At 30.2% G+C, this 27989-nt stretch overlaps 7 protein-coding genes across 9 annotated transcripts; 3 read left to right on the forward strand and 4 right to left on the reverse strand.

The window, feature by feature from the left end:
* Positions 1-674: 674 nt before the first annotated feature.
* LOC115881064 lies at positions 675-4927 on the forward strand. Of its 2 annotated transcripts, XR_004049976.1 has the most exons (6): positions 675-914; positions 984-1433; positions 3808-3969; positions 4022-4169; positions 4229-4671; positions 4798-4927. XR_004049976.1 is itself a non-coding variant. In XM_030898423.1 (5 exons), exons 1-5 carry the CDS (start codon positions 3744-3746, stop codon positions 4907-4909), a joined length of 876 nt encoding a protein of 291 aa, XP_030754283.1. In that variant the 5' UTR covers positions 3723-3743; the 3' UTR covers positions 4910-4927. The 2 variants fall into 2 exon arrangements, 1 of the variants encoding a protein (XP_030754283.1); XM_030898423.1 differs by lacking the exons at positions 675-914; positions 984-1433 and adding an exon at positions 3723-3754.
* LOC115881063 (ribosomal L1 domain-containing protein 1-like) lies at positions 1485-3532 on the reverse strand. Its single transcript, XM_030898422.1, has 3 exons — positions 2338-3532; positions 2119-2280; positions 1485-1849 (listed from the first exon to the last, which is right to left on the reverse strand). Exons 1-3 carry the CDS (start codon positions 3467-3469, stop codon positions 1536-1538), a joined length of 1608 nt encoding a protein of 535 aa, XP_030754282.1. The 5' UTR covers positions 3470-3532; the 3' UTR covers positions 1485-1535.
* Positions 4928-4944: 17 nt separating the features above from the next.
* On the reverse strand, positions 4945-10602 carry LOC115881066 (heparan sulfate glucosamine 3-O-sulfotransferase 3A1). Of its 2 annotated transcripts, none has more exons than XM_030898426.1 (5): positions 10167-10602; positions 9905-10061; positions 9677-9845; positions 9314-9581; positions 4945-7829 (listed from the first exon to the last, which is right to left on the reverse strand). In XM_030898426.1, exons 2-5 carry the CDS (start codon positions 10025-10027, stop codon positions 7352-7354), a joined length of 1038 nt encoding a protein of 345 aa, XP_030754286.1. In that variant the 5' UTR covers positions 10028-10061; positions 10167-10602; the 3' UTR covers positions 4945-7351. The 2 variants fall into 2 exon arrangements, with proteins under 2 accessions (XP_030754286.1, XP_030754285.1); XM_030898425.1 differs by having other exon boundaries at positions 9905-10064.
* Positions 10603-10721: 119 nt separating this feature from the next.
* On the forward strand, positions 10722-13456 carry LOC115881065 (zinc finger protein 425-like). The gene is made up of 2 exons (XM_030898424.1): positions 10722-10925; positions 10982-13456. Exons 1-2 carry the CDS (start codon positions 10803-10805, stop codon positions 12059-12061), a joined length of 1203 nt encoding a protein of 400 aa, XP_030754284.1. The 5' UTR covers positions 10722-10802; the 3' UTR covers positions 12062-13456.
* Positions 13457-14378: 922 nt separating this feature from the next.
* Positions 14379-15431, reverse strand: LOC115881067. Its single transcript, XM_030898427.1, has 3 exons — positions 15218-15431; positions 14793-15028; positions 14379-14741 (listed from the first exon to the last, which is right to left on the reverse strand). The coding sequence occupies exons 1-3, from the start codon at positions 15242-15244 to the stop codon at positions 14519-14521; spliced, it is 486 nt and encodes a 161-aa protein (XP_030754287.1). The 5' UTR covers positions 15245-15431; the 3' UTR covers positions 14379-14518.
* Positions 15432-15587: 156 nt separating this feature from the next.
* On the forward strand, positions 15588-17918 carry LOC115881021 (glyceraldehyde-3-phosphate dehydrogenase 2-like). Its single transcript, XM_030898376.1, has 6 exons — positions 15588-15724; positions 15784-15934; positions 16013-16131; positions 16537-16719; positions 17132-17364; positions 17580-17918. Exons 1-6 carry the CDS (start codon positions 15647-15649, stop codon positions 17854-17856), a joined length of 1041 nt encoding a protein of 346 aa, XP_030754236.1. The 5' UTR covers positions 15588-15646; the 3' UTR covers positions 17857-17918.
* Positions 17919-18722: 804 nt separating this feature from the next.
* LOC115881033 (eukaryotic translation initiation factor 4E-binding protein 2) lies at positions 18723-26021 on the reverse strand. The gene is made up of 2 exons (XM_030898390.1): positions 25712-26021; positions 18723-18992 (listed from the first exon to the last, which is right to left on the reverse strand). The coding sequence occupies exons 1-2, from the start codon at positions 25851-25853 to the stop codon at positions 18757-18759; spliced, it is 378 nt and encodes a 125-aa protein (XP_030754250.1). The 5' UTR covers positions 25854-26021; the 3' UTR covers positions 18723-18756.
* Between the last annotated feature and the right edge of the window lie 1968 nt (positions 26022-27989).

The raw sequence follows: 27989 nt of genomic DNA on the forward strand, positions 1-27989 counted from the left end.
CGTATATACACTACAGGTAAGACAGTGTGCCGCGATATCCCCAAAGCTGTTTACAGCAACACTAGAAAAAAATCTTCCGTCAACTGGACTGGATCAATAAAGGATTAAAAATAGATGGGGAATATCTTAACAATCTAAGATTCGCTGATGACATAGTTCTAATTGCCAATAGCCCTGAAGAACTACAAGCCCAAATTAACGAACTAAATACAGCCAGCAGTCAAGTAGGTCTCAAAATTAATGTATCTTCTACAAGCAAAAACTAAAATAATGTACAACGAACTAATAGACTAATAGAAAACACATTCTAATAAATAGACACAACACTAAATAATAGTAGAAGATTAAATATATTTGGGACAACTAATACAGAGCTCGAGAATCTCTACCACCAGAAATCAACAGAAGAATTAAGTTAGCATGGAGTACTTATGGAAGAAACTCAATCATATTCAAATCCAGAATGCCACTTTATCTAAAGAAGAAAACATTCGACCAATCTGTACTACCAGTCATGGCCTAGACAGGCGAAACCTGGAAAATTAAAACGGACATTATAAGGAAACTGCAGGTCGCACAACGCTCAATGGAACGAAATATACTGGGAATAACCAAGAGAGCCCATAAAAGAATAGAGTGGATACGACAAAAGATCCTCAAAAGTCAAATCCCTCAAGTGGCAATAGGCAGGATACCTGGCAAGAAGGACGGATAACATATGGACCAGAAAAATTACAGCATGGTACCCACAAGGAATAAAGAGACCAAGAAGACCATGATATTATTAGGAAATTAGTAAGTATAACTTTAGCTCGCATAGCCAACAATGGGCCCAACTACAAAGAGATTATCTAAATATGTGAGGGAGGCTACACTATAGTGTTTGTTGAACAATCTGTTGATGATAACTACAGGTAAGACAGTATCTTCTTACAGCGTCATAATTTTCTAAATTTTTAAATATGTTTTTTTTTATTTTTTAGATAAAATCATCTGCATCGAAACTGAAGTGAACAAATAAAATATATTGGATGTCTAAGTAAGAAATTTTATGAAAAAAAAAACGTAGAAATATAAAAAGGCAAATTTGTGAGTTATTTTGGTAAACCATAATGTTTATTATTATAAGACAAAATTCTAGTTTATAATTATATTTTTATAGTCATTATATCAATACTAATACTTTTTTCTTTTTTGTATCAAACTTCTAGGGAATATTTATCGGAAATCTGAATCCAATTATATCTTCCTTCACCGTAAAGTCAAGAAAATCTTGGAAAATGGAAAAAAGAAATATATGGGTATGGATAGGAGTAGAAGATAAAATTTTAAGAAATTATTTTGGGTTTTGAAATAGCTACTCGCTACGTTGACTATGAGGAAACTATTTTCTTTTTCCCTCAAAGGCCACTGCTACACCTATTTTTTCGATGGTATGCTACTTTTAAAATTTGTACAACAAATTACAAATTAAAGACATTAGAAACGCTAATATAATAAGAAACCATTTATTAATTTATATAAAACAGTAACAATCAACGCGCTTTATTTTTTGTTTTCAATTTTTTCTTTTTGTCACTTTTCTTCTCAAAAGAACTGTTTTTGGAAAGCTTTACTTCGTCAGACACAGTTTCTTTAGATTTTTTTTCTTTATTTTGTGACTTTTCCTTCTTGATTTTCTTCTTCAAACCTTCATTTATAGTAACATCACCTGTATTTTCTTCATTAATACTATCATCTTGCGCTTGAAGTTTTCTTTTCTTTTTTTGCTGTTTTTCTTTTGGTTGTGTTGAATCTGTCTCAACAACAGGCTCACTCTCTTTGCTATCATCAACAATTTCTTCTTTTTCTGGAAAAAAGAATTTAAAATTTCAGTAATATGACATCAAAGATATAAGTAAATATAAATGACCAAATATTTAGCAACGTTGTTTCATAATCAACTGCTATGTCGCTATAGTTTTGACTGTCACAGCCCATTTTAGTATGATCGAATTTGAAAATGTCACTACAAACTTAATGGTTTTGTTGGAAAATATTTCAGAATTCCTATAAGTATACTTATTTCTCTAAGACTATGATATTAAAAAAAATAATTAACTGTATATCTAAACTTACCTGTATCTTTGATTTGATTTTTATGCCTCTTCAATATAACTTTTCCTCCAGGTCTAACAGTAACACTGGCTTCATATTGTGTAGTTAACTCATCATTTACTGACTTGTATTCTTTTGGTTTTCTACTTGATAACGTTACAATTTTAATATCATTGGGATTTTCTAAAAAATAAATAATTTATACATAATATCTGATTGACTATACCCAAGAATACTTACTCAAAGATATATAGATAGGAATATTGGATCCTGTATGTGTATAAACGTTTAAACTCCTTATATTATCCAAACCACCCGGGAATTGCTTTTCTAGAAACTCGACAGCACTGTAAACATTGTCTACTAACTCATTTCTCGGCATTTGGCTTCGACCTATTTGTATAGAATTACTATCACCATTTAAACTCATATGAAAGAACACTTTCTTCAATGCATTTTCAATATGTGACTGTAACTTAGGTATAGCTAGTTTTATAGCAGCTGGAAGTTTCCTTCTTTGATAAAATATACTTCCGCTTTTATGAACAACCTTTCCACTGATTTTACCATCCACCAAAAACATGTCGTATAAATCAACTAGTCGATTCTTTAACTCAAACGTATCATAATCGGTTCTAAATTCATGGAAAGTCATAATTTTTTTAATTCCAGTTACATTTTTTGCACTGAGCAACTCTTCATAGTGTGCTAAATGTTCTTCATGGTTCTTGTTTTTAATTCCTTTAACATCGGGAACTATCAGGCATATATCAGCTTCAGGTGGTAAAACGGAATGTTTTAGAGGTACTCGAAACACTTGCTTGACTTTACCTTTAGCTTTAGGAATCTTAAATGAGTTGATTTGAAGAAAAAGTGGTAGGTCTTCATTGAATAAGTTATTTTGAGTTTTTGGGTTGTTCTTTGCAAGCTTTATAACACCTTTTAGAGCATTTTCTACATCGGAAACTTTAATATTAGGGTGTTTTTCATCAACATTTTCAGTATTTTCACTTTTTTCTTTTAATCCAACGTTACTCGACTTCCTCTTAACTTTTTTACTAACGCTTACTGGTTCTGCTTCAATTTTAACAGCATCAGACTTCTTTTTCTTAATACCTGATGAAACTAAAGGCGTTTTAACAGTTTCACTCTCTGATAAAGTCCTTTTCTTCTTTAAGGGTGTTAAAATATCTAAACTAGAAATTGTTTTTCTTCTATCTGCTTTACTAACGTTCACATTTGAATCTAAAGATATCAAAGATCCTATTGATTTACGTCGGTCTTTAGAATTTTTCTTCACATCTGATGGCCCTGTATCCTTTAATTTTGATGAATTCAGTCCCTTATCTTTAATTTTAGTTAATTTAACCATTTTTTAATTTGCATTAACAAATTAAAAAGTACACGTTGAAATAGTGAGGTTAACTACTAATTCTTCTTCCTAGAAAATAAATAAGGCTTGATAAGTAAGACACCCAAACAATAGCCACAAGAATAAGCGAAAGAAGATTACAATTAATAGGCCGGATGTCCTAGCAGCTTAGGCCTTTAAAATAATTTAAAAAAAAAAGAAGAAGAAGAAACGTGAACTAACCAAACTTTTTGTAATTTTTTTAATTGATTTTATCAATTTTATTTCTTTAATAATGAATGAATTGTAAATAGATACAATATTAAAGGTATATTATTTTAAATCTACTTATATTGTAGGGCATCCCAGTGCATTCATGATCACAGGAATCCCTTGGTAAAGGTAAACTTGCCAGCACAAAAGTTATTTTATTCTTCCACAGCAGATGAAGATAAATCGTTTATTAATTCATATCAGGATCAGTTGAAAGCTGTATTAAGCCACAAAAGGGTTGAGAGAAGGTTTGAGACAATAATTCCTTTGTAAACTAAAGTTTTATATTTATAACTGTAGATGCAATCGAGCATCAGTAATATGGCTCCCGGAAAAGAATCTAGGCAAGGTAGATAAGGTTGTTAAAAACTTACTGAAATTCTTTGGTTTCCAAAACAGGGATGGTATATTTTTGTATCCAGAAGAAGTACTGTTTTTACTAGAAACCGTAAGTTCTTACAATAATACAACCCAGTAGAGTTAATATTAATTTATTTATTTTCGTAGAATAGGGCTGAGGTAACTTTAAATAATTCTTCATTATCAATCCAGGATGGCTATGGTATATTACTGGCCACACCAAATTTGAATCTAGTAAAATACAGGGTTTATAAAAAACTAGCAAACCTAGGATACAAGGTGATAAGGTATGAAAACAGAGAGAAAATGAATCAAAAGAATAGAGAGAATACAAAGAAAAGAAAACTATCACACAGTGAAGATTTAGAACAAGAAGAAGCAACGTGTTCCAAGAAGCTTAATGACGGTGAAGTCCCACAGGGTGATACTAAAATTAGGGAAACTTCTAAAGCAGAAGAATATATAGAGAAAATATTTAAGGAAATGAGAGAAAAAGCACCGAGGAATATATCTAATAACATTGAGGTTGTACCTGATTTTTGTGCCTATATACCTAATAAAAATGAAGAAATTATTAACATAATTATTTGGTGAGTGTGAATACTATGAATCTTTAATAGTATGCAACCAGTAAAACAATTGATTTTACTATTGACTTTTATATGCTTATTTTTTTAAATCAAAGGGTATAAATAATTGTCAATACATTTTTTAAGGGACGGTGACAGTAAATCCATAGGACTCTCGAATAAACCAGAGATTTACGCCCTTTGTTCAGATGACGTATCATTCTACAAATTTACCAACACTGAAACGCCTGTAATATAAAAAAAATAAAACACTACAAAAAACTTTTATTGCTTTTTGCTTTTATTAAAAATTATAAAAATCAGAAAATACAAGAAAACGGTCTAAAATACTAATAAAGTAACACACAGGGATGTTAAAACGCAAGTATACATTCCTAATACTTCTAGAAAAAGACTAGGACACCCTGTATATTAATAACAAGCATTAAAAACAACAAACTTATCTATAAAATGGCTTTTTAAAAGTATTAAGTACTCGTGTAAAATTTGTACTGCGTTATAAATACCTACATGGCATCAAAATTGTATTAATAACATAGAAATAAAAACGTATAGAGAATCTGTTTCAGAGAAATAAGTATATCTAGAGGGGTTATAAATTATTTCATTTTATATTCAAGAATATAAATTCCAGTTTATATTCCTGTTGGAGCGTTTCTAGGTTTACTTATCTCTCTGAGGATTCTACATAATATGGCATTATGCAACTCTCTAAACTAGGTAAAGGTACTGGAAGAAAAAATATTCTGTATATATTTGGTAAAGTTGAAAAGCTTAACTGACCACTGAGAATTCTTTGGACATGTTTAAATGCGCTATAATATTATTTTTGAGCAATTCTTAGACCTAACTACATTATTATTATATACCTAATAAACTATATGCACGTATTCAAAAAAATTAACAAATAAAACAACCAAACTTCACAAATTTTTTAGACTAAAATTTAAACTTAACAAACCAAAAAAAGTGAAAATTTTCCAAAAAAAAACAAACAAATATTTACAGCAGTGTATAGAAAATATCTACAAATATCTATTAGTATATAGTCTACTTTTAGGTATATTAAAGCTTCGTATTCTTTGTTTCTATTACTCTTTCTACATTATTTTTGGCAAGTATCGGAAAAAATGGTGTATGGAATTAATTTTTATAGTACTGCCATGTTATTTTTTGTAAGTGAACTAAACAAAGCTAAAAAATAAAGAAGACAAAGCTGATAACATTGAATATATCCAATACACAAACTATAATTTGTGTCTTCTTTATTCTTTACCCTCAGATTAAATACCTACAACTCTACTCTCGTGACGTCACTGTTACTCTAAACTTATTAAGTAGTAAAAGATAACCATACTAAAAAGAACAATAAAAAAACAATACAAATAATACGGTTACAAAACATAATATGACCATTGTAATAAAAAACATCGATATATAGCCGATTATGCGCAAAATTATCGATATTTTGATATATTTTTTGGAAGAATATCGATATTATGATATATCCATTTTTTAGCTGTTATTTGACATAATAAATTAAGTAAATTATTCAATCAATAATAATAATAATAAAGTAAATTATTCAAAATATCGATATTTTCAATGATCTAATGTCATTGGGTAATTCTATATATCGATAGTTTATTTTTGAAAAATGTATATTTGTATTTCAATATATCGACATATTTAAAAAAATACCTGACCCATGAATCGATGTTTCAATATATCGATATTTAGCGATATCCCTATGACATATAGTAAGTGGCCAAAAAATAGCGATATTTTAATATACCTATCGAAGTTTTTAGGAGGACATATCGATAGTTTAATATATCGAAACATTTAAACGTCTCTACCCAATAAGAAATGGCCAAAATTAATTTTATTTGTAATTATAATCTTAAAAGATGCTCAATCTGGAAGAAAAACTATCCAAAAACAATGAAATACGGATAAGACAAGGATATTATCGAAAAAATATCGATATTTTAATATATCGACATTTTAGAGTAATTGTTGATGACAGTTTTGAAAATACCGATATTTATTGAAACAAAGTGATAATTTTGAACATCCCTACGAAATAATAAAGGGCCGAAATAAACTTTATTTGTAATTCTAATCATATTAAACCTTATAAGATATATTCATTATATAAGAAAAAAACTTTATAATAACAAAGAAATTACCGGGATTTTATCGAAAAAATATCGATATTGCTTTATATCGACAGTTATTTAAAATATCGATATTATGTAATATCGAAAAATGGCGATATTTCGTACGTTTTCAAGTAAATATCGATATTGCTACCTTAATTTTGAAAATATCGATAATTAAAAAATATCGATATTTTCACACATCCCTACGAAATAATAAATGGCCGAAATGAACTATATTTGTAATTCTAATTATATTAAACTTTATAAGATGTTCATCCTATAAGAAAAAACTTTTTAATAACAAAGAAATTACCGGAATTTAATCGCAAAATATCGATATTGCTGTAGGTATATCGATAGTTATTTAAAATATTTTTGAAGAAATGTCGATATTCAATATATCGACATTTTCAAGTAAATGTCGATATGGCCACTATTATTTTCTAAATATCGATTTTTTACAAAAAAAAATCGATATTTTTACACATCCCTACGAAATAATAACTGGCCAAAATTCACGGCCAACCGAAATTAATACCGGTCATCTGGTAGAACCGCATATTGAACGGCCTATAGAAATCCCTGAGCCTTTGTAAAACCAAAGGATCTACGTAGGGATGACTCCGGCCCTTAGTTTTGCCCAGACAATGGGGCGCGCTGTGGCCCTCGCTCTTAAACAAACAAGGGAACCCCTTAGTACTATTAAAGTAGAAATGTTTCTCCGTAACGACTTTTTTCAGACCTAAGAAATCCTGAACCCTTTTTAACTCGATCGCTGGGTCTTGAATAAGTCTTTCGCCGCTGATGAACAGCAGTTGGGAGAGGGGGAAGAATTTGAGCCAGCGCGTCAAGTATTTGTAGTACAGCCCTAGTTTGATTGGGCCCCAGGACGTGTCGACTATGCTTCCTACGGTTCCGTTGATGAAAACCAGGTTTTCGAAGGATTTCATGTCGGGTTTTTTCGAGACGGCCTGAGTGTAGTCGGAAATAGCCCTAAATTGACATAATTTTTTTAAGACAGTCACTAATCTATTTTTTTATTATGTGAGTTGTCAGCATATTTCACATTTTTACGTCCAATAAAATGATGTTTTAAAATTTAAAAAATTCTGAATACTTCCAAAGATATAGCAAACAAAAAACGAAAAATTTATACACCGAAAATAAGTTTTAAATCACCCAGTATATTGGCCTAAAAATATTGATTGCTAAAGTATTTTATAGAAAACACTAGTTGAAGCCTGGCGCATCCGCCACGCATCAGGAAAAAAATACTTTTTTTTTAATTAAATGAAAAACAAAAAATCCGGCGACGACAGTTTTTAGAAGAGCCAATTAGCTATCTTTTAGTAAAAAAATCAACTTTCTAGAGCAAGTCGTTACTTCAGTAGAGACGACACAGATAAACATTAGCATTTTATATATGTAGATGTCACGGATAGGGATGGCATTTTTTCGATATATCGATAGTTATCGATATATCTTCACCTATCGATGTACTAATAGCATTTCCATAAATATCTGTTATGAATAACTATCGAAATATTGATATATCGATATGTCGAAATTTACTTTAGTTGGTATATTTTTATTTATCCATTTAAAAACCTGAATATTAGCTGATCATTTCAAAATTATTATATAAAATAAGGTTTATATATTATACCGTATGATCGAAAAAAACGGCGTCCAGTTGGCTTGGAAATGAACATCGATGACATTCCCCATATAATCTTACATATAAAATGACACCGATCTTCATTTCATAGCCATCGCACCATCGCTGACGCCGTTTTTTTTCTCGATCATACAGTATTTTAAGTTTTCCGTAAAATTTCATGAGACTGCATTTTATACTATAATAGATACGATTAGGGATGGAATGATTTTTCGATAACTATCGATAATTAAAATATATCGATAGGTAAAATCCATTATCGCCCATCCCTAGTTATGAAGCTCTTTGGGGGAAAAATTGTTCACCCTGTATAATAATTATACAGAATAAACCAGACCAAATATTTTATAACTCAGAAGCCCATAGATAATACAAGGAATCACATAATTTGTTTCTTCTGTCAACATATCAAGTGATATCCAGCCTACTTGATAAAAAATCTGAAAATAAATTTGAATCGCCCAGTATATTTAATATACCTAATAAAATATTAAAATTGCCATAAAATTGCCAATAAATTTTATACAAAAAAATCAAATAAAAAAATCATGTTATGAAGCTTTTTGAGAAAAAGTGAGAGAGATTCACCCTGTAAAATAATTATACAGGATGAACTTAATAAAAAAAATTGTAACTCAGAAGGCTATGGAGATAGTATAATAAAACAAAAAACAAAATAATTATTTTTCTTCTGTCAACATGCTAAGCCTACTTGATCACCAAAAATTTTAACTTCAAACTTTAATACAAAAATTCCAGGATAATAATAAAATTAAATATTAATATAGGTATATATTACCTTGTCACTGGATCCCTCACTACCACCAACAACTTGGTAGAAAGATTCATCATATGAACCCTCCTTGGGGCCTCCTTGGTGATAAAGTACGAAGGCGTCTTTTCTATGGTCAGCTGCCCCTCCAAAGTGGGGGGCATATGCTCCCTGTACCACTGAAACCCCTTGTGGTAGTTCTTGTCGAAGAAATGCACTTCGCTGCCCGCGGCACGCACATCTGGATGTATCCGGATGAATTCCAGAAGGGCTCTAGTGCCACCTTTTTTTACACCTAAAAAAAATCAATGAAAAATCTTTAAAATTCTTTTAATTTATCGCAAATAGAGTTTACATAACTATAGTTCTGTTTTTGACAGAAAAACTTACCAATTATTAATGCTTCTGGTAATTGTCTCTCCGGTCTAAGACCTTGCTCTTTGAAAAGCTTATATTTTGGAGACAGGTCTGTCTCATTGCCTTCCAAAAGTGAAACAACTCGTACAGAAGAGGTATAATGAATTAGAGGTATTTCGTTCACTACAGAAGTACGCCGCCACTAAAAGTATCAAAATAAAAAGAAATATAATGTTATAATACATTTAATTCTTTGCTTACCTTTGGGACACGATTTGATATGTTCGAAACCAGACAAGAGTTAAATGTGAAAGTTATGTAAATGGAAATCGCTGCCAGAATAATTAGGGCAACGATGATTTTCCTGGAGACTGAAAACTCCATGTCCAAATCAGATGAACCATTCCGTTCGACAGTGCTGCTGAAAAAAACAGCGAAAACCAATTTAATTTAATTGCCACTAATTATTTAAATATATGTTGAGCGGCATAATTGCATATTTTATTCAAAACGAGATACTTACCGGTTCTAATTGTTCAAGCAAAGTGCTAATTTCGCAGAAAAATAAACATTGTATGTACTGTTTGAATATTTTCCTTTTATTTTTTTTCTCTCCACTTCAAAGGCTATATAATCCTAAATTTAACACTCCGCACAGGAAAAACTTCTAAATATTTCGTTTCAAAACAACGTGACAACTGTAAACAATAACATAATCCCGCATTTTACGGTCTTGTTTGCATATTAAGCACAAATTAAGTAGAGATTTGCCTGCGATTTGCATTGAATTTTATTTTTGGCACATTTTTAACCTCAGCTCAAATAGACGTTGCGAAAATTTCAGTATTACAGCATAAATTGCGCACCTAATTGCGAAAAGAGTTATGTAAATATTTGAAGAGACATTTTTTCAGGTTTATCTGGAGCACTTCACGGAATATCTTTCTATTTTCAGAGAAAAACTATTTTTGTTGTCTAATGTCTAAGAATAACTGGTTGCATATTTAAGTAAATATAAAAAAAGTATTAATAGTCAGGCAACTAAACATACATACTGTCAATGTCAACGTCATTTTTTTATAGGTTAATTTCCCAAAAATTCTATAAACAAAAACATTAAAATAAATTAAAATTTTACATTTTTAAACAAAATTCCGAAATGCCTTGGGTGAAAAATTTGTGCCGGCTATGCGGCCAAATTGGCGATGTCTGTTTTAACATTTTGGGATCAGAATCATCGTACAATTTACAACAAAAGATTAAGAAATGTTTGAACATTGAGGTAACAGAATTTAAAGCTTATTATTTAGTTTACTAAAGTTAAATACTATATTTTAGATAAACAAGGATGATTTCAAACCCAAAGAAATTTGCAGCTTGTGCTGTACTAAGCTAAATGAGATTTCAAATTTTTTGGACTTGGTTTACGCTACAAACATGAAATTTGATGCGATTTACTACACGGAGCCCTGGCATCAAAGTTTGAACGATAGATTACTTTGTGACAATAACGCAGCACAAAACTTCATCCAGAAACAGCAAAGTGTAATAGTCAGTAATAGTAACAAGCAAGGTTTTGAAAATTTTCAAAGTTACAGTAGTACTGCTGAAAATTCTTCTATAATGATTTTACAACACTATTCCACTAATAATTTGATGAATTATGGCACAAATATTAACGGAAACATGCCCAATTATAATGATTTTGCAAGTTTTTCTATAAAATCTGAAAATAATGCAGTAACAAAGAAAAAACAATCTCAAGTATCTGATGGAACATCTAACCAGTTTTTGGAAGGTATTCAGTCCCAACAAAAGAATATATTATCAATAGATGATATTAAAAAGAGCCTGAAACCACAGAGTGTGGCTAAAAATAATTTAAAACCTTCTAAACTGTACCCTTGTCCGCATTGTGAGAAAACTTTCATGAGGAGAAGCAACTTGAATGCCCACATAGCTTACCACACTAAAATCAGGCCCTATGCTTGTTCAATATGCTCGAAAACCTTTGCAGTTAAGTGCCATTTAACCCAGCACCACAAAATCCATTCCAACAAGTTCCAGTGTCACGTTTGTCACAAGAATTTCGATGTTCCCAGCAAACTATCAAGACATATTCGAATTCATACCAACGAAAAACCGTTTGTTTGTACTTTTCCACAGTGCAGCAAGTCCTTCGCCGATAATAACAATTTAAAGTATCACTCGTTGACTCATTTGAACGATAAACAGTTCTCTTGCGATATTTGTATGAAAATGTTCAAGAGCAGAAAAAATCTGAGGACGCATTTAAGAACTCACGTGGACGATAGTAGGTTTCATTGTAAGTTGTGTCAAAAAGGGTTTAAGTATAAGCATAACTTGAAAAATCACTTGATTAAGCACGGTGTAAATATCCAAAATAATATGTCATAGTGTATAGTTTTGAAAAAATAAAAAAAACAGGCGTCATAGTTGCTTTTGAAGTGGAAATGTATGTTCACTTCTGACAATGTCACCCCTGTATATAGTTTGGCCCCTGTTTTCACATAGGAATTTCTCAAAATATAAAAGCAAAGTTTCTACACAACAGTACAGAATAGATATTTTGAGTATATGGGAACATTTTCCATTTCAAAGGTTATTGTGGCGCGATTTTTTTTTCACTTGATAAGGCAAGGTGTAGATATTCAAAAAAATAAAAATGATTTTGAAGAACTACTAATGTGATCGAAAAAAAAAACGGTGTCATAGTGGCTTGCGAAATGAGAATGGATGATAACTTCTCTCAATGAGACTCCTGTATATACACCCCTATTAAATAATGACATAAAAAGATCTCAAAATAAAAAAGCAAGAAGTTTCCAGCATACATTTTTGACTGTCAGGGAACTTTTTTCCATTTCAAAGACTACCGTGACAAGTTTTTCGATCGTATTATTTTATTTAAGACACTTGATAAAGCATGGGGTTGTAAGAAGATATTCAAAATAATATATAATTTATTTTTAAGAAAAAAAGGCGTCTTAAAATGAAAATAGATGATGAACTTCTATCAAACTGAGTTCTAATATATTGTTTGTTAAATAAGAATTTCTAAAAAAAGTTTCTGTGGTCGAAAAAACGGCGTCATAGTAGCTTTTAAAATTAAAATGTATAACTTCTGTCAATGTAGCCCCTGTATATTGTTTATTAATATATTGACATAATGAATTTTACAAAATAAAAAAGCAAGAAGATCCTAGAGTCGTTTTTTAAATGTCTGGGAACTGTTTCCATTTCAAAGGCTACCGTGACTCATTTTTTTTTCGGTCGTATTTTACGATTAATAGATAAAAGATACTTGATAAAGCATGGGGTAGATGTGTGATGTGTACAATGTGATCGAAAAAAAACGGCGTCATAGTAGCTCTAAAATGAGAATTGATGATCATTTCAAACTGATCCGTATTTCTAAAAAAATAAGAAGTTTCTGCGATCGAAAAAAACCGGCGTCATAGTGGCTTTTAAAATGAGAATGTATGATAAATTCTGTCAATGTAACACCTGTATATTGTTTATTATATATTGACATAATGAATTTTACAAAATAAAAAAGCAAGAAGATCCCAGAGTCGTTTTTTAAATGTCTGGGAACTTGTTTCCATTTCAAAGGCTACCGTGACTCATTTTTTTTCGGTCGTATTTTACTATTAATAGATAAAAGACACTTGATAAAGCATGGGGTAGATGTGGTGATGTGTAGAATGGGATCGAAAAAAAAACGGCGTCGTAGTAGCTCTAAAATGAGAATTGATGATAATTTCAAACTGATCCGTATTTCTAAAAAAATAAGAAGTTTCTGCGATCGAAAAAAACCGGCGTCATAGTGGCTTTTAAAATGAGAATGTATGATAAATTCTGTCAATGTAACACCTGTATATTGTTTATTAAATATTAACATAGGAATACCTCGAAATAAAAAAACAAGAAGTTTGTGACATCAATACAGAATAAATTCTTTGGTGTGTAGGAACGTTTTTCCGAGTCAAAGACTACCTTGACACGTTTTTTATCGTATTGTACGATTAAGACACTTGATAAAGCACAAATAATATATAAATTATTTTTAAGAAATACCAATGTGATCGGAAAAAAAAGCCGTCATGGTAACTCTTAAAATGATAAAGGATGATAATTTCTATCAAACTGACCACCCCTACAGATTGTTTATTAAATATTGACATAAGAATTTCTAAAAAAAAGTAAGAAGTATCCACGTACCAGTACAGAATATATTTGAGCGTCTGGAAGCCTTTTTCCCTTTCAAAGACTACTGTGACGCGTTTTTTTTTCGATTGTATCGTATGATTAATAGATTTAAGAGTCAAAATATTGAAGTAGTTTTATAATTTATGTCGTTTTGGTAAAAATTTCTTGAATTTATCAAAATAAAAAACCAAGAAGTTTCCAGATACAAGTACAGAATTTAAAGACTACCTTGACGCGTTTTTTTATTGAATTTTAAACTTGCTATAGAAGTACAATAGAGATTGGAGTGTCTAAAACCTTTTTTCCATTTCAAAGGCTGCTGTGACACCTTTTTTCCGATCTTGTAGTATGATTAATAGATTTAAGAGGCAAATGTTAAACTAGGTTTTTTATAATTTATTTTGTTTTTGCAAAGGTTTATTTATTGTTATTGGAAAAAAAATAGTTGAGGTGTTTCTTCAATCTTTTTTTAGGACTTCTCTTTAGAACAAAACATTTTAACTACTCCTAGACAAATCGTTTTTATTTATATAAATATTACAACAATAAAATAGAATACCTAAAATTGCAGTACAATTATTTTCTTCTCTTCGAACATCACATTTATAAACAGACAAAAGTATAATATAAAAATACCGTGTATTACTCTACGACTTTTAGCTTCTGCACCCCATCGGACACTTGCTCTAGTTCACCGAAACTGATATTTGATAAGTCTTTACTCTGCCCACTTTCCGCTATCACACTCTCCAGAGACTTGGCTTTCTTCAATTGAGATATCTCCGCTATCGAGTCGGTAATACAGTCTTCTACTAGTTTTTGAGCTAAGCTTGATGTTTCAGCATCGTTATTCTCTGAACGAGTCCTATAAAAAATCAATTTTAGATATTTTAAAACACTGAAAATCCTTATATACCTATGTCTCTCTTTTGTATTGATGTTATAAGGCTTGTATCTCACGTGGGGTGTGCTAGGTCGTACTTGGAAGCCTATAGAAACGTTACTAACATATCTGGTGTTTATTGTTAGCATATTTAGATAGTTCTTTGTTCGAATCTCTGTTAAATACTCCTGTCTCGAGTTTGTAGAAGCTGCTAACATTCCTAACTCGCTCAAAGCTGAATCTAATCTGTTTAGACTCGTTGCAGGCACCTATAGTACACAAACAAAACAGTGTGTATTCACGATTATAAACAAAAAACTAAAAATAACCTTTTCTATTTTTAAATTTACCGAATTAATATTCAAAAATAAAAATTTACGTAACAATATTGATCGAATAAAAAAAAGTTATTGGTTTAATTTAAACGTAATAAAAACAGGAGAAAAATGTCAACAAACCTCGGTTTCATTTTCTTGGATCTCCATCAAAATTACGCGGATACTTATGTGGGTTTTTGTTTTGATCCTCGGACTCGGGGTTTTTCTATTTATGTTTTCATACTTTTATAAATATCCCGTACGATGTGCGGACAAAATAAACAGAAAAATGCTCGTACATAAACAGAAACGTGTGATTTTCAATCGGTTTACTGTCAAATTTGACAGATTGATCAAATACGAGCAAGAGAGAGCGTCGCTGTGTGATAGAGAAAGACAGACAGTTCTTCTTCTTTTTAAATTTCCAGGCTTTAGTATTTTTTTACTTGGCCAGGGTAATCTATCATTTTGTAAACAATTTTTAATACACAGAAATAAAATATTGCGTGACACTGACAATACATGACACTATTTGATATGTTTTAAAACACAAAAGATTAGATTAAAATTATGGTAAACGTGGGAATAAATGGATTTGGAAGAATTGGAAGGCTTTTGGTTCGAATAGCTTTGGACCAATGTGGCAAAGTACTGTACAAAAATACTAATTAAAACCAATTAAGTTTAAAATTCGAATATAATTTTAGGGCACTGCAGGTTCTGATTCACCTGTAATCGCTATAGTGAACGATTCCAATTTATCACCACAATGCATGGGATATTTATTCAAAAACGACTCGTTCTATGGATCATTTAAGAGGGAAATTATAGAAATGGATAACTGTATTTTACTTAACGGTAATTTTGTATTTGTATATTAGTTTAGAAATCATTAAATCACGATTTATCCATTTTGTTATTGGAATTTTCTTCCAGGCCAAAGAATAGAAGCTGTACATGAAAGTAACATAACGAAAATTCCCTGGAATAAAGGTTGCCCTGTAGAATACATAATTGATACGACAGGAAGAAATATATCTTGTGCTTCTGCATCTGTAAGTAAAAACAATTGTTTATCTGCTTAATTTTTATTATTATTTGCATTAAAACGTTTTATTTGAATTTTTGAATAAAGACGGAGGATATGCAACTAAAAATACACCTAGTCCTACCATTTTTGGCTCTTTAATATCGTTTAATTTAAGCCTTAACATCAAAGATAATCAAATGCTAAAAATGATAAGAGTTTAGTGGCAAAAGTCAGTTATTTAAAAGAAATAATTCAAAATATACATAAAACAATAAACTCAAATCTTTATTAATATTAAGAATATATTGATAAAAAAAAATAAAACATATATCTTTTTCATTAGGATTCGATGTATTATTGGTTGTATATTCATTGATATCATATGGGATTTAATTTCCTTTTGAATTAATGCTTCATTTATCAATTTCAGCAACATCTGCGAGAGTCCGTTAAAAGAGTAATAGTAACAGGAAATGCAGATATTCCAATATTCATTATGGGAGTAAATCATACGTGTTACAAACCGGATATGAAGACTGTATCTGTGTCATCTCCTAGTTTAAACTGTTTAGCAGCCATGTTGAGAGTGGTTCACGAAAATTTCAAAGTAGAAGTAGGTACATTTTGTTTTATTTACACAACATTATCCCTCATATCCTGTATGCAAATATATTTTTTAATCCTTCATCAAAGTGTTTTACATAAAAAGTTTGAGGACCACTGGTTTGAATAAAACTGTATCATGTATTATGATAAAAATATGTAGCGTTGCCAGTCTGTGTAAAAATTCAGAAGTCTTCTGAAATATGGCATTCATCGAGCTAATAAATTAATCAGTTTCTTAGATTTATTATTTTGAACTTTAATGACTAATAATAACGGGAGAAATATTATCTGAATTTGACTGAAAAAAGACTACGCAATGCTAATAAACCCCACAATGTTGCCAGATTGCACAAAAAATATGATTTATCCTGAAATATTTCAAATGTTCGCCTGATTGGAGCATTTTTTTTTCTATACAGAAAGCCATGGCAACTGCGATTCTTCCTCTGACCAACAGCGACAAAATCCTGGACGACAACGGCGGTTCCGTGTGTCGAGAAAGTCGTTCTGCCATCGTCAATTTCCTACCAGTCGGATCGGCCGCTCCTGGCCGCTACGTGTCCAGAGTGATGCCCGAACTCGAAGACAAAGTCGAATCTACGGCCGTTAAAATACCCGTACCGTGTGTAGGAGCCGTAGACTTAACCGCCATGTAAGTTTAAACGTGATTTGATTTTTCCCTAAATTTAGGGAAAATTTCACAACTTGACAACACTGTAATAATTTTATAATTCGCTATTTGTTAATGTAATGGGACAAAATCGTAATTCGTTTTAAAAAGAAATATATTTTCCCTAAATTTAAGGACAAAAATTCCAATTTGGCAACACTGTAATATTATTTTCTCTTTTTTTCGATGCTGTATAGCTTAGGAAAACCGGCCAGCTACGATTTGGTAGCTGCCAAAATAAAGGAGGCCGCGGATTGTTACATGAAAGGTGTGATCCGGTATAGCGTTGAAGACTTGGTTAGTTCGGACATCGTCGGAGATCCGCATTCGTGCGTGTTCGACTCGAAAGCTGGCTTAGGATTGGGCAAGAATGCCGTCAAGCTGTTCGGGTGGTACGACGCGGAGTACGCGTATGCGCATCGGTTGTACGACTTGCTGAAGTACGTGATATCTAGGGAGGTGTGTCTGAAGTGAGATATAGTTTTGGTTTATATACGGGTATTTTATTGTATTTGGAAATAAAAACAATTTTTTTACGTGGGTTGTGTTAGTAAACTTCAGAAAAATAAGTTAACATAGAGGTACTGTAAAATCTTAGTCAATGTTTACATTTACAATTCAAATTTTGAGCATGAACAGCAAAAAATTTAAGGATATAACTTTTATCTGACATTTACTGATCTTAGGGAACCTCTATATTTACTTATTTCTCTGTGAATATTTCTTTTATCTTAAAAACTTTTTAGAGCCACAGGTATACGTACTAGATGTGTTTAACACAGTACAATGGTTGCAACTTCATGCATCATTATCCAGCATATTTATTTATTTTTTCTTTAGGCAACAGGAACATACTAAAAAGTACAATATGATCGAAAAAAAACCGGCGTCAGCGACGGCTATGAAATAAAGATCGCTGTCATTTTGTATGTAAAATTATATGGGGTATGTCATGTACGATGTTCATTTCCAAGCCAACTGGACGCCGTTTTTTTCGATCATACGGTATCTATATTTTTTTAAATAATAAATGTATAGGTACATTTTTAATGAAACAGATAAGAATTTTGAGTTCTTTTTATGTCTCAAAAATGTTCCTGCTAAAAGTTTGAATATAGAAACTTATTAAAATTATTTTAAAAAAAATGTGGAAAAATAAAACCAAAGTGTTTTAAAAAATTAGTTTACTTAAAAGTTTTTTTCATATACAGTGCTTACAAAGCATAATATATATTTTATACAATTTAATTTAAATTGTCACATTTTTTTGTCATTAACAATTGCATTAATATTTACTTATTTATAAAATCAACAATATAAAACATTTTCAAATTTAGAACAGTTATTCTTATCAAAAATTAATTATTATCTTTATCAGAGATCCATTTGAAATTGGTCGTCATCGATAGAACTGTTCTTGGCAGTGAAGCTGTCGTTCCTGGTCCTCTGCGGGTACTTATTTCTCTTGATCGACGCGCTCTGGTACTTTTTCGGCGGACTTCCCGAACCTTTGACTAGATTTTCGGGAATTTCGCATTTGGGGGGTGTCCTAGAGACGGGAGAGTTCCTCAAGTTGAGCAGGAAGTTTCTTTCGTAGACAATCTTAGTACCTGTAACAACAAAAATAAAAATTAGTTTGATTGCAATGTAAAAATTAATAAAAAAATTATACGAAAAAACCGTTATTTTGGACCTTAATTGTAATATAAAAAAAGATTATAATTTTAATTACAAAGTATCAATTCTTGTAAATATTGTTTTTGTTTGTAAACAACAATTAAATTCTAATCAATATCGCTTAATGTAAATATATTGTTAACATTTATTTTAAATAATAACAAAGTACGTAATTTTTGCAAAATAAATATTGAAAATTGGTATTTTTATTGTCATTATTTTTTTTTGTTTATTACTAATGTATGTATGTATGTATGTGCATTGTATTAGTCACTCCTTATCGAAAAAATATTGTTAGTTATTATTATTATTGTTCCATATTTTAATAATTCTTAATTATAGTACATTTGTTTGCTATACCGGGTGCGTCTCAAAAGTGGCTCACCCCTATAACTTCTTTATTTTTCAGATAAAAAACGAGATTTGGTATGTTAATATATGACATAAATTAAGATTTATTGACGTATTCAATTGCTTTTGGTCACTTCCTGTTTCACCGGAAATTACTATAACTTTTAATTTTTAAACGGCACCCTCGGTATTTTTTTACTTCATTCGATAGAAAATGACACTCTGAATAGAATGACCTGATATCATATGTCAACTTTTGAAATTTTCGCATATGGTTTATTTCAAATTGCAACATGCGGTTCATAACGACAATTTGACTCGAAATACCAAGTGTGTGGTACCAAATTATTCCATTATTCATAAAAAATGCTTTTTCCAAATATGCTAATGAGCCACCCTTGTTCCATTTGAAAAAATTGAGATATGATTAAAAATACAATTTGATCATTTTTTAACAGGCCAGGACAAAACACGAAGAACATTAGACGATCAAATAACAATCCAAGGCTCTTTGATTAAAAATTAGTGTTTTTAATAGATCCATATTTGGCACTCTAGATTGAAATTTAAAATACGTTGTTTTTTTAAAGTTGACATATGATATATCATTATACTCAGAGTCGCATTTTCTATCGAATATAGTAGAAATATACCGAGGATACCATTTAAAAATCAAAAATTGGAGTCATTTCCGGTGAAACAGGAAGTGACTAAAATCAGTTGAATACGTCAATCAATCCTAATTTATGTCATATACTAATACCAAATCTCGTTTTTTTATCTGAAAAAATAAAAAAGTTATCTGGGTGAGCCTTTTTCGAGAAGCACCCGGTATATCGCAAATCGAAGGTTATTGTAAAGTGCATTAATTATTGTTATCGTTTTGTTTACAACTAATTTCGAGATAAAATGCGTATTTTTCAATATTAAACTTGTTTATTTACATATTTTATTTTGAACTTGTTTAAAATATCCTTATTAATCTACATAAAAACAAAATACGTTAATTATAATATAATTCAGCCATTACGCTGAGTTCTAAGGATTTTTCATAACTTTTTGCCCTGTCCTGTATTTCGATTTTTTTAATTTAATAAAATAATAAAACGTTTTTGATCCAAATTTTATAAAGCCAAATTTTAAAAGTGTTCCTCACCTTGTAATGTAAAAATTAAAAGTAAATAAATATTGCATATGCCTACAAACCACACGTGTTTATTTTCATAAATTTTAAAAATAGACAGCTAAATCCAGCGAATTATTTGATCTTGAACGATATATAATCGACCTTTTAGATAGTTAAACCTCTATATTTAATCTAAAAAAAAACATCGTGGTATTTTTGCAAAAATATCTAAAATGTGCGAAATTTTTGTTGCTTGTTTTTTTTTTCAAATTATTCAATTTTGTATAGATGTTGTTTAAATTCCTGAAAGAATTACGATTTAAATTTAAACGCACATTCAGGTCAACAAACAGTTCGAAAATTAATAGCAAAAGTTACTTTTGGCAAGTTGCAAGTGGGTTCCAAAATATAGCAAAATAATATATTTTCTCGAAAATCTTTCGCTTACTTGTTAATACGTGATATAAGCGGATTTTTTTAATCAAAACTGGTACAAATCCTTCGGAAAGATATAGATTTATCTTAAGTAATTAATGTTACAATCAAAGAAGCATATTTTATTGTGACTAAAAAAGATTAAAATTGATAATTGTCAAGGTTATAATAAGAATAATCAATAAAAAATTAATCGTTAACAAGGAAAAGAATTAGGTCGAATTTTTAGATTGATTATCTGTTAATTCATATCGACTTTTTGTTCTATATAATAATGATCAATTAATTTATTTTGTTATTCTTTCTGTATAAAGATAATTTGATTAATAATTATAATCAAAATTTATTACGTCTTTTTTATTGTATTTTGGGTAGCTATAAGTACAAATATAACTCTTTGTTATTACAAAAATTGTCTGAATAAAATAAATACTTAATGAATAAACATGATTAGTAAAAATGTCCTAAATATATGAAACTAATAATACACAGAATCCTAAGGTTTTCCCGCTCTACTTGTTTAATTCAAATCGATATTAAAATTGTACCAACATAGTAATTTGTTTTTAATATATTTTAGTGAGAAAAGAATAACTTATTCTTAACAAATTTTCAATTTCCAGTACATTTTTCTTTATTTTAAGAAAGCAGTAAACTCTCCACGTGCAAAAAACAGCTGCGCGTGTAAAAATGTAAATAATTTTATCAAAGCGCGATTTTTTTCAAGGTTTCCACATTACCACAGTCGTTTACCTCAAAACAACAGACATACAGGGTGATTCTTAAAATTCCTGGCAATAATATCAAGCATAAACATTTCCAATTCCGTTTTACCTTTCAAGAATAGACATAAAAAATATGATAATCATATATACCTATCTCATATTCAGGACACATTTATGTGTATTTTTTACATAAACAAAGCACAATTTAAAATATCCTAATCAACGTGTCTGAGTATATTCCTAAAAAAAATCTTTGATTTGCCGAAATAATTCCTAGTTAGAGAATATCACCCTGTATACTGCTGTTGGGTATGTAACCGTGCATAATATACATTACATTATCTAAAACAACTATTGCGCAGTACTTGTCTGGAATCTTAATTCAAATGTGTTATTTGTTTTTCGTTTCCTCTCGGGTTATTACGCATAGAATAAGTAGTCTCGACTCACAATTATTTATAACCTTCTGTTTTATTGTCATTTTCACGGTCAATAACACCCTGCGAGCATTTTTAACACGTTTATAGAGTATTTTAGCCGTATTTCACAGAAAAAAATTGTATAATTTTCATTAAAATGTTGGTCTCTGTTTTATTTTTGTTTGAACATCATAATTAATTTTAAGTTCTTAAGAAAACTTTTAGTTTTCTCTTTATCTTAGCAAAATATCTCATCAAACACTCTGATTTATGGTGACTTCAAGTCATCGACAGGAAGTACGTGTCTTGATGTCTTTATGATCTAGCATTTTCCCTAAATTAGATGTTTCTAAATTAATTATTAGTAGTTAACTGAAGTTGATTGTCGCGAAGTTATTAGCGATTCGCGATTATTATTAAGATTGATGTGAAGTTAACTGTCGCTAGAAGGTACCGTTTTATCAGTTAATATACAGGGTGGGTCTTAAATAAGTGCAAATATTTTCAGGTCCGGTAGATCTCGATAAAAGAAACATATTTTCTCTTTACCGTTTTTCAAACAAGTCCGAAATAACCGAGTTATTTTACTTTGACAATTTAAAAAAAAATTTTTGCTTAAATTTTGAGAACCACTGCATCACCTATGTTGCCATCTTATCAAGAAATTGTGTGTTTTAACTAGAAACCAAAAGAACATTAAAAAATTCCAAAATAAATTTCGCGAAAAAAATCTCATGGTGTTTTTGGGGTCGAAATACACTACCCCAAAAATATTTGCATTTATTTAAGACTCTCCCTGTATAATATCAGAAATAAAAAACAAAATAATCAGTAAACTTCTGTTTTACCCTTAATTACCCTCTGATTTGTGTTGACCAAAAGTGACCTACAGAGACTACAGGAATTATATTGTACCACCAAATTACCTATAACAGATTAATTACCTATGTCAAATTTTATAGTTTTCATTATATCAAACAGCCTCTGAGAAATGTTTTCAACTCAAAATGCCTTTAATTATGTTTAACTACATCATTAAAAAGGGTCTTCAAATACATCAATGTGATATTTGTCTAAAATTTGCAAAAGAATCCGAATCTCTGGATAACTCGAAATTATTTACCCATTTAAAAGCCTTTGATCATGAAAGTGGAAAAATTTGTTCATTTTATTTACAGGCGGAAAAAATTATTTATATTAAATTTTGATGAGTTTTGCACTGAAGAAAACATTCAGAGGCTGTTTGATATAATGAAAACTCTAGAATTTCACCACCCATGTGAGAAATTTCCTCTTATTTACATCATTAAATTATTTATTAGATTGAAAATATTTTATGCATTAAAGTTTACAAAAAATAAAGATTTATATAGTCGAAAAAAGTCCGATAGAACCAATAGAAATGTAACTATTTTGTCACATCTTTAATTAAATTTTGTTAAATAATTTAATTTTTTATACTATAAATATCTTTTTTTTCCTAATCTCCTACGAGCTGATATAATATGATGAGCAATCTATTAAATTACTGTGAGATTATACAGAAAAGTCCACAGACTTCGAGACATAGGAAAATCAAGTCCATTTAGCGTGTGTCCAAATTTTGACAAGTTTTCAAAAATGACAGTTTTGTTTAGACTGACGTTTAATTTCACCTGACTTCTCGGTGAATGATTTCTTTTTATGGGGGTACATACAATCTAAAATTTACGGCCATGAAGAAATTCAAAACTTGGAGCAGTTAAGGCAGAAAATATTTAATGCCTTTGACACTGTCACCCTGATATGTTATCCAATGTGCGGAGTTTGGGATTTTATGATCGTTTTGAACAATTTTGTAATTTTTAAATTTCATTATCCTGTTTTTTTACCGTTTACCCATTACCTACCTTGACGAACATGGGAAAACGAAGGTCCTTTTCAGGACCACAAATATTTTGATTGAGAAAATTGGTAACTTTTTTTGGATTAAAAACAGAAGTTGTTAATATAATACCAATTTAAAAGTGTTTTAGTAGTTTTAATACACACTATGATTATAAAATTTATTATTATTATAATGTACATTATTAATACTATTGTTCATTCGAAATGGCATTAAGGCCCAATTGCAACAATGATTTAAATTTTTCTTAAAGATAAGTAGAGCTTAGAATGAGCTGTATTTATATTTACTTTAATATTCACCTTAAATGAGGGAATTTGACTCATACAATTTGTGAATTTGAATTGTTCTTAATGATACTAACAATTTTAGTTCAATTTTTAATAAAATTTATTTAATATTAATAGAAATCCAAGAGATTTGAAACTTCTTTTAGCGATTTATAACATTCTCAAATGAATTACAGGTGCCCTTATTTTCTATGAAAATCACACAGCTTTTTTCATAGTCGCTGCAGTTGCTATAGCTATAAAAAACTAAATTTTTTAAGGTGTGAAAATTGCGACACACGCTAAATGGACTTGATTTTTCGTATGTTTCGAAGTCTGTGGACCTTTTTGTATGCCTCGATAACATATTGGTGCAGATTATTTTCACCCAAACTATACATTGATGCGGATTGTCTATGAACTCTTTCTGAAGGTCACAGAAATCTGAACGCGTAATTCGGTGTTCTTTCGCATAATCGTGTTTCGCATCTGTTATAGGTAATTTGTGATTGTACTCTAATATTCTAGATAGTTTTCAAATATATGTTTTTCTTTATTTAACACATTAAAAAGCTGATTTTCTCTAGTTTAAATGTTGCTAGAGAGAGAATTATTCAAATTAAAACTCTCTAAAAATAATACTTTATATCAACTTTATATCAGAAAAAAAATTAACTCAACTTTTTTACACTCCCCAAACGATATTATGTTTAAGTGTGATTTATGTTGACTACAAATCCACACGACAAAAATATGGCTCTATATATCATGATGATCGCATAACAAGGTCGAGAGAATTTTGAACATGTTTTTGTTGACTTTTATAACTCGTTAATGAGTAAACACGCTCATATTTTTCCATTATGCTGTCATTACGTAAGTTCTTGTTTATAGTCGAATTCGTTGACCTAGTGCGAAGCTAGACAAATAACCAGATGTCAAATTAGAGATATTTAAAATCGAATTATAGATACTATTTAAAGCAGTTATTAACTTTAAACTCTTTATCCTTTTTTTTCAAATAAGTCCAAAATAACCGAGTTTGTTTACATTAAAAATCTCAAAAAATATAGTTTTTGGTTAAATTTGGAGAACCACTGGATCTTTTCTAGGTTTCCTTTCTTTTAAATCTAATTTACTACCTATATGTTAATTAAATTAAAAAAAAATCCCGAATTTTCAAAAAAAACATAGACGTGTTTCTGTTTTTAAGTTTACTACTCACAAACTATTAAAAATCGCTAAAATTGTAAAATAACAATCATATAAAAAAAATATGTATTTTATATATATTTTATTATTACAATTCTAAAATTGTAATAATAAAATTGTATAATAAGTTAATAACTGCTTTAATACGAGAACTAAAAATATTTGCACTGATTCAAGACTCACGCTGTGTAATAAATAACGACTAAGTTCAATATTAATATCTAATTTACCTCCTGGTGTCGTAGAAAACAGTGTTCCTCCAGGTGTTTGGGAATAGTGACTAGGTAGTTCCGAGGGATCATTTAGCAGTACCCTCCTAATAGGGATGGCTTGGGTGGAAGCCACTTGTCTAGCCATAGGCGAAGCCGACATAATCTTGCTTTTATTTATCACAAAATTTTAAGAGAATAACTTTATAGGCTAATAATAGTTATCAGGTGATTCGAATTCTGATTGGAAGTACTGTTTATTATCGTTTGCCGGTATAAACGGAACGCTAAGCACACATAAAATGTACTGATAGAAAACGCGGAGGCGAGCGCGAATTTAAATTAAAATAACGCGCACAATTCCAGACGCGATGTTGTCGGATTTCTCTTACAAAAAAACACGTTTTCTTCTCAAATTAGTAGACATATTAATAATATATAGTCTATACTAATATATAAAATCCTTAAGTGACTGACATACTGATTAATCACGATCCTGCTCAAACCACTCAACGTAAGAAGCTCAATTTTGGCATACAGGTTGATTCTAGGGCGTAGAGGTTCGATAAGAAGGGATTTTTCGAAATTCCAGTTCCAAGAGGGTGAAACCACCCCACAAATATTACAATATTTTTTATTTAAACACGTATTTTTTATTTTGTTTTTTTACATATTTTAAGATTTTTAAAAAATGTATACAGGGTGTTTCGAAAAATCTGGTAATTGATTAATCACGATCCTGCTTAAAGCGCTTAACGTAAAAAGCTGATTTTTGGAAAACAGATTGACTTTAGGGTGTAGAGGTTCGATAAGAAGGGATTTTTCGAAACTCGAATTCTAAGGGGGTGAAACTATCCCTCATATATTAAAATATTTTTTATTTAAAAACCGGTGAGTTTTTCGGAAAAACTCTTAAACACGTATATTTTATTTTATTGTTTTACAATGATGAAATGAATGAAGTCCCCAGACATACAGACACACAAAACACATACACAAGGAGAAGTGCGAGCGCCTTGCTAAATATTGGAAAGTGAAATTGACGTTTAAATTTGACACTGTTGACAAGTCTACTGCTACTAGCGCCCCCAATTTCGCTTGTAGGAACTACGGACTAGATTGTCACGCATGGCGGAAAGTTTAAAAAAATAAAAAATTTTAATTCTACATTTATTTTTAATTATGACATAGATAAAAACACAAAAAATACACCATTTTTTAAAAATATGTTCAATATCAATATCAAATATACAACAGAAATTAATTTCACCACAATAAATTAATAAAATTAAAAATAATGTTACAAGTAGATCAAGAGACAAAATTAATTATAACAAAACTGAAAAAAATGGCGTCATAGATGGCTTAGAAATGACGATATATATCATAATTTTGAAAGTAAAATTATATAGGAAATGTCATCGATCATCATTTTGAGGCCAACTGGACGATTATTTCAAACATACAAGCTGAGTTCGTTCATAGTGCTCTGAGAAATCTAGATAAACAAAGAATAATAAATTAAAAGTATTCCAGGGGAAAAGTGAGGAAAAACCTGTATCGTCTCTGATATCTGTGAGGGTATTGTTGAAAGTGTCATCATTTTGCTCGAAGTTTTCAGGTCGATTAAAAAGATGACATTTACAACAATACTTTGCCGTAACTTTCACAAATATCAGAGAGAGAGTACAGGTATTGCCTCTCTTTTCCTCTGGGATGCTTTATATCTGTTCTTCTTTGTTTACCTATATTTCTAAGAGCATAATGCCAAACACGACTACAGTATATAATAATTTCAATATCCTAAGTGGAAAGAAAAAAGATCACCATTGATATTTAGGAAGGTATCCATAAAATATATATTTTATTATCGGTCCTGGGATGAAAAAATATAAAATTCAATTTCATTTGATGATCCTTTTCTGTCACCTAAATCAGGAGAATGACAACGAGCATGTTAAGATGAAAAAAACTTATTTATCAACACTTACCTACACGTTAGTCCAAGGAGTTTTATCAAAAACCTATATTTGCCTAAATAATTTATGTATTCAATTTACAAAGCAAACTGCAGCGGGTAAACGAAAGAAATAAAATGGCGACAAGTCAACGTCAACGACCCGACAAGGAGAAAAGTGGTGTTCGAATAGCAATTTATGGGTTGCAAAAAATTGTTTTTGTCTCCTTTCAACGCACACTTTAGAAAGAAAAAGAGATGAACAGTTATACTGAAAGAATGTCAAGGTTTTATCTGTCACTCTTGTCAATAATTTATCGGTAAGGAAGATTCCTAGAAAAT

The sequence above is a fragment of the Sitophilus oryzae genome, unplaced genomic scaffold (genome assembly GCF_002938485.1).
Source record: "Sitophilus oryzae breed Bouriz unplaced genomic scaffold, Soryzae_2.0 scaffold_1693_pilon_pilon, whole genome shotgun sequence".
Taxonomy (NCBI): domain Eukaryota; kingdom Metazoa; phylum Arthropoda; class Insecta; order Coleoptera; family Curculionidae; genus Sitophilus; species Sitophilus oryzae.